Here is a 6,729-nt window from a genome sequence, read left to right on the forward strand (position 1 = left end):
GCAACTTTGCTAGCTTCCTCAAAAGATTTCTCCTTCTGATACAAGTCAATCACTACTCTTCCAGAACTGTTCTGGTCTCAACCCTCTCTTCGCTTCCTTCTCTAAACCAGCCCTTCTCCTCCTCTTTGTGACCAAAGCAAATCCGGAACGGCCATTTCTTGGTTTAGGCCGGAGTTGTGCAGATTGATCTCTCGAATCTAAAGTACTCCCGTGCAGTACATTTATTTAGGGTTTAGATTTGTTTCTCACTCACCTACCGAAATTACCAAAATCGGTAGAAACGATTTTCACCCATAAACAGATATATAAACTAATTCGAAACCAAAAACAACGTTAAGGTTGTACAAGACAATCTAGACTAATGCAGTAAACAAAATTAAGTGTGGTGATTAATAAGTTAGATACTCTAAGTGTCTAGATTTTTTTATGCAATGTCATTCTTCAGAAGTTTCAGAAAATATTGAGCCACTGGCATGGGATTTACCTTTGGAAATGCGGTAGGCAAATCAAATGATATTTTCTAGATTTCTAAGCAGAAATTATTTATTATATTTGTGCAATTAACTATTCGGATCAAAATTATTTCAAAATATTTAGCATATATTGAAAATCATATTACAATGTAAATCAATACCGGAAATTAAAATAATATACTACGTCTCAAAATGGATCATCATGAACTCTCTCCAACTTTTACTGTTCAAAACAGTATACTACTGAGTCCTGACTGACAAACAATTATGATCAATCCTCAAAATAAACTTACTGAACTAGAAAATAAAGCGTAAATATTCATCGGTTAATCTCGAATCAACATATTCCCTTAGTCTTAGTAGACAACACCATCTTTTTCAATTTATTAATAACCTCTGTCTGAGTTTCCACTTCTGTTTTCTTCACCAAAGTTTTCCAATTTTCTTGAACTTGCTTCTCATGATTATCAGAAATCTGCTTATTTATCTTCACAGTAAGTTTTGCTGACGTGTTATCCAGTTCGTGCAAAACTTTTGTTATGTCCAAAACAAGGCGTTCTGCTAGAGTACGTGAAAAATCTTCTCTTATAACAACACGTAAGACTGTAATGTGTTGCGCATCAGGTGGCATGGTATAAGCAGGAACAATCCACCCAAAACGTCGTAGCATATCCGATATATCAAACTCAGTGTAATTGGTATGGTCTTTTAGAGAGAATGCTACTAATGGCACACCAACGTCCTTCGATACAATGTTGAATCGATCAATCTTCTCGAGCCCTGTCTTAAGTACTATAGCATTTTCTGCACAGGCCTCCATGATGTTTCGATAACCCTGTAAAGCAAAAAAAAAAAATGCATATTGCGATTAAGAACTTGGCTATAAAAACTATGTCATATGTGATGATTTTTTCTAATCCAAATACAAAATTTCAGTAATATGTAGCCTTACCTCGACACCCAAGCGGATAAGTTGATAGTACTGAGCGATAACTTGACTGGAACCTTTGGAGAAGTTGAGGGTGAAGGTGGGTTGATCAGCACCCAAGTAGTTGATATGAAAAATGAGTTCTTCTGGCAAGTCCTCTTTTGTCCTCCAGATCGCCCACCCAATCCCAGCATATACAAGGCCATATTTGTGACCACTAACGTTTATGCTTTTCACCAAAGGCAAGCGGAAATCCCATTCCAATTCTGGGTAAATAAATGGAGCAATAAATCCACCACTAGCAGCGTCAACGTGAATTGGGGTATCCCATCTGCAAATGTACCAAAATATTTAACTATGATGGGTCTAGACCCTGGAAAAACAGTAATGATAAAAAACAAAGAAAACGTACCCAGTGAACTTGTTTTTCTCAAGCAGGAGATCATTCAAGAGCTTAACGTCTTCGAATTCTCCATTCAAGGTTGAACCAAGGATAGCAGCTACACAGATGGTATTCTCATCCACCATTTCAACAGCCTTTGCTGGATCCATCACATAATAACCCTCACTCAGTTTTACTTCTATAAGCTCCACCTCGAAGTACCTTGCGAACTTTTCCCAACAGACCTGAACGTTGGCACCAGTGATAATGTTGGGTTTTTCGCAGGATTTACCCTGAGCTTTCATCTTGTTTTGCCATCTCCTCTTGAATGCTAGTCCAGCTAGCATTATCGCCTCTGAAGATCCAACTGTACCAACTCCTACTGCAGCTTCGGAGTCTCCCAGTGGTGCATTGAAGAGACGGGCAATCATATTCACACAGCGGTTCTAGATAGAAATACAAAAGTCGACCAATTAGCGGTTCTGTTTCCTTGATATCTACGTTGCAAAAGGCGCCCTGGGTGCTCTAGGTGCGCGACGCCTAGGAAAAAGGCGCCAAAGTGTGGCCATAATTGTGGCTTTTTAAATTTCCTCGGGCGCTAGGCGATGGGCTTGGCGCCTTGCCTAGTGCCTAATACAACATAGACTGACATTGACATCCGAAATTGAAAATAGACTAAGATTACTGCAGGTAAATATAAAATTAAGACTATATAATTACCTGAAGCTCAGTTGTAACAGGGTATTCATCCATGTCCACATAATTCTTATTAACAGAATCCATAATAAGTTTATTACATTCAGGTTCCATCCAAGTTGTCACAAAGGAAGCAAGATTCAGTCTAGGATTTCCATCTAACATCAACTCATCGTTAATGATCTGATATGCAGCTTCCTTTGGGATTGAGTCCTCTGACATCTTAAACCTGATCAACATTTACACAAACTTAGCTAAGCCCATGCGTAAACAAACTGTTGAAGCACTGGCAGCCTAAGCTGTCGGCGTAACAACTATCTCAAAAACTTATTATTTTCTAAACCAGTTTAAGAAATTGAAAACAAATATACACAAAAACATATATATTACACTGAAAGAGAATGGAACTAAATTAACCTGGGAAGAGAAGTTCGAACATATCGAGAAGCGAAAGTCGAGTGGATTGAAACATCAGAATCCGAAGCAGTCTTTGACAAAACCATTTTTAATTCTAAAAACGAAGGATATAGTAGTGATGAAGAGGAAAGAGATCGCAAAGATGATGAACAAGCAGAAGAGGAATGAATTGGTTTTTGGTAGCAAGCTAACTATTTATATAGATTATCTTGACTGAGAAGTAGGCAGAGTGGACTGGTTTACGCATACTTCCTCCGTCAACTTTTATAAGCGGAATTTTCATATATTTTAGGTTAAAAAAATAGCTTAGGTTGCATAAATTTCCATTACATTCTCAATTTACCCTTAACCTTTTCTATTTTATTCATAACTCCTGTTTTTCGTAGTTTGATTGGATACATTTATTTTCGCTCGTAGAACCTTCTCTTGTTTAGTTTTTTTTTTTTTTCTGCATGTTGGGTTTTCCAAATTAATTCTGATTAAGTTCTTACCTGGTTTTTATGTTCAGAATCCAAGTGTTTCATCCATCTTTTATAGTTCTTTATAATCATCTCTGTCTCGCAAGAACAACATTGGTGGTTGTTTTCACTCCAGAATTGTAGCGTGCCTCAGTTTCTTTGAAATCAAAAATGGAAAAGAAAAAAGAATTGTTCATAAAGGTACAGAATCACAGATAGACATGAAAGGAATCGAGAGAGATTAAGAGATAAAGATACAAAGATTAAGAGGTTGAAGTAGAAATTATTACCCGATAGAGTAGAGATCTCAACATTGTTCTCCATTTCGACAACTCTGCTTAAGATTTGGTAGGGATGACAACTCTGCTTGAGATTTTTTAGGGATTTGCTTTTGTGAGAGCGAAAGAGAATATCTGGATCTGATTTTTTTTGTTGTGACTGAATTGGGGATTTAAAAAAATAATTAATAATAAGTTAATGAGATATAAATTCATCAATACCTTGGTTAATCGTTCCTCCCTCTCCTGTGTACCCTTGCTCGAGCTTGTTGTTGCTGACGCCTTAAATCCTATATTTAAAAAATAATTAATAATAATAATAATAATTTTTTTTTTGCATTTAGGGTTTTCCAAATTAATTCTGATTAAAGTCTTACCTGGTTTTTATGTTCAGAATCCATGTGTTTCATCCATCTTTTATAGTTCTTTATAATCATCTCCGTCTCGCAAAAACAACATTGGTAGTTGTTTTCACTCCAGCATGCCTCAGTTTCTTTGAAATCAAAAATGGAAAAGAAAAAAGAATTGTTCATACAGATACAAAATCATAGATAGAGATGAAAGAAATCGAGAGAGATTAAGAGATAAAATAGAGAGATTAAGAGGTTGAAGTAGAAATTATTACCCGATAGATTAGAGATCTCAGCATTGTTCTCCATTTCGACTGGTCTGCTTGAGATTTTTTAGGGATTTGCTTTTGTGAGAGCGAAAGAGAATATCTGGATCTGATTTTTTTTGTTGTGACTGAATTGGGGATTTAAAAAAATAATTAATAATAAGTTAATGAGATATAAATTCCTCAATACCTTGATTAATCGTTCCTCCCTCTTCTGTGTACCCTTGATCGAGCTTGTTCTTGATGATGCCTCAAATCCTATATTTAAAAAAATAATTAATAATATATATATATATATATATATATTTTGCATTTAGGGTTTTCCAAATTAATTCTGATTAAGTTCATACCTGGTTTTTATGTTCAGAATCCAAGTGTTCCATCCATGTTTTATAGTTCTTTATAATCATCTCCGTCTCGCAAAAACAATGTTGGTGGTTGTTTTCACTCCAGAATTTGTAGCATGCCTCAGTTTCTTTGAAATCAAAAATGGAAAAAGAAAAAAGAGTTGTTCATACAGATACATAATCACATATAGAGATGAAAGAAATCGAGAGAGATTAAGAGATAAAGATAGAGAGATTAAGAGGTTTAAGTAGAAATTATTACCCGATAGAGTAGAGATCTCAGCATTGTTCTCCATTTCGACAACTCTGCTTAAGATTTGGTAGGGATGATAGCTCTGCTTGATATTTTTTAGGGATTTGATTCTGTGAGAGCGAAAGAGAATATCTGGATCTGACTTTTTTGTTGTGGCTGAATTGGAGATTTAAAAAAATAATTAATAATAAGTTAATGAGATATAAATTCATCACCTTGATTAATCGTTCCTCCCTCTCCTGTGTACCCTTGCTCGAGCTTGTTCTTGCTGACGCCTTAAATCCTATATTTAAAAAAATAATTAATAATAATATATATTTTTTTCTTACATTTAGGGTTTTCCAAATTAATTCTGATTAAGTTTTTACCTGGTTTTCATGTTCAGAATTCAATTGTTTCATCCATCTTTTATAGTTCTTTATAATCATCTCCGTCTCGCAAGAACAACATTGGTGGTTGTTTTCACTCCAGAATTTGTAGCGTGCCTCAGTTTCTTTGAAATCAAAAATGGAAAAGAAAAAAGAATTGTTCATACAGATACAGAATCACAGATAGAGATGAAAGAAATCGAGAGAGATTAAGAGATAAAGATAGAGAGATTAAGAGGTTGAAGTAGAAATTATTACCCGATAGAGTAGAGATCTCAACATTGTTCTCCATTTGGACAGCTCTGCTTAAGATTTGGTAGGGATGACAACTCTGGTTGAGATTTTTTAGGAATTTGCTTCTGTGAGAGCGAAAGAATATCTGGATCTGATTTTTTTTGTTGTGACTGAATTGGGGATTTAAAAAAATAATTAATAATAAGTTAATGAGATATAAATTCATAAATACCTTGGTTAATCGTTCCTCCCTCTCCTGTGTACCCTCCCTTGCTCGAGCTTGTTCTTGTTGACGCCTTAAACCCTATATTTAAAAAAATAATTAATATAAATAATTTTTTTTTTTTTTTTTTTTTTGCATTTAGGGTTTTCTAAATTAATTCTGATTAAGTTTTTACCTGGTTTTTATGTTCAGAATCCAAGTATTTCATCCATCTTTTATAGTTCTTTATAATCATCTCCGTCTCGCAAAAGCAACGTTGGTGGTTGTTTTCACTCCAGAATTTTTAGCGTGCATCAGTTTCTTTGAAATCAAAAATGAAAAAGAAAAAAGAATTGTTCATAAGATACAAAATCACAGATAGAGATGAAAGAAATCAAGAGAGAATAAGATATAAAATAGAGAGATTAAGAGGTTGAAGTAGAAATTATTACCCGATAGAGTAGAGATCTCAGCATTGTTCTCCATTTCGACAGCTCTGCTTAAGATTTGGTAGGGATGACAGCTCTGCTTGAGATTTTTTAGGAATTTGCTTCTGTGAGAGCGAAAGAGAATGCCTGGATCTGATTTTGATTTTTTTTGTTGTGACTGAATTGGTAATAGAATCAATAGAATCAAGTTGTAGAAATCAACGCGCACCCATAGTTTCAAATTTGGGGGATCAATAACAGTCACCGACCAACTTTTCCCTACTCATAAAAGAAAGATCAACTGTAGTTATTTGAATTCGAAAGTCTTATAACTCTTGTTTTGTGTCAAAAACAAAAGAGAAAAAATAGCGAAGTCGTAGGTTGAAATCAAACGTACATAAAGAAAGACTATTTTGAGTTGAATATGGATGTCCATGCTTTTCGTGAGATTAGCATTGTTTATTTGTTTTGCAAGCAAGGGTTCTGACTTTTCAAAGCTTTCTTTGTTTAGGAGGACCACTTTTTTGCGTCGGGCCACCAACTATGTCATACCAATGACTTTTTATTGGTCAAACTTGGTTCACAAAGAACTAAAGTGTCATTTTATTCTCGGAAATCAATATTTTCAAGAATCCTGCATACCGTAAGA

The 6,729-nt window shown here is 34.8% G+C and overlaps 1 protein-coding gene across 13 annotated transcripts; it reads right to left on the minus strand.

Moving 5' to 3' along the window:
• Window positions 1-629: 629 nt before the first annotated feature.
• On the minus strand, window positions 630-6,381 carry LOC113319520 (glutamate decarboxylase-like). 13 transcript variants are annotated; one of them, XM_026567764.1, is made up of 17 exons: window positions 6,105-6,381; window positions 5,849-5,973; window positions 5,683-5,754; window positions 5,475-5,575; window positions 5,217-5,341; window positions 5,064-5,131; window positions 4,858-4,958; window positions 4,599-4,723; window positions 4,439-4,506; window positions 4,258-4,357; window positions 4,010-4,125; window positions 3,645-3,922; window positions 2,897-3,511; window positions 2,504-2,708; window positions 1,814-2,229; window positions 1,426-1,732; window positions 630-1,308 (listed from the first exon to the last, which is right to left on the minus strand). In XM_026567764.1, exons 13-17 carry the CDS (start codon window positions 2,980-2,982, stop codon window positions 811-813), a joined length of 1,512 nt encoding a protein of 503 aa, XP_026423549.1. In that variant the 5' UTR covers window positions 2,983-3,511; window positions 3,645-3,922; window positions 4,010-4,125; window positions 4,258-4,357; window positions 4,439-4,506; window positions 4,599-4,723; window positions 4,858-4,958; window positions 5,064-5,131; window positions 5,217-5,341; window positions 5,475-5,575; window positions 5,683-5,754; window positions 5,849-5,973; window positions 6,105-6,381; the 3' UTR covers window positions 630-810. The 13 variants fall into 13 exon arrangements, with proteins under 13 accessions (XP_026423549.1, XP_026423554.1, XP_026423551.1 ...); XM_026567769.1 differs by having other exon boundaries at window positions 3,645-3,717; window positions 3,855-3,922; window positions 4,258-4,506; XM_026567766.1 differs by having other exon boundaries at window positions 3,645-3,773; window positions 3,855-3,922; window positions 4,258-4,506.
• Window positions 6,382-6,729: the final 348 nt, after the last annotated feature.

The sequence above is a fragment of the Papaver somniferum genome, chromosome 10 (assembly GCF_003573695.1).
Source record: "Papaver somniferum cultivar HN1 chromosome 10, ASM357369v1, whole genome shotgun sequence".
NCBI lineage: Eukaryota > Viridiplantae > Streptophyta > Magnoliopsida > Ranunculales > Papaveraceae > Papaver > Papaver somniferum.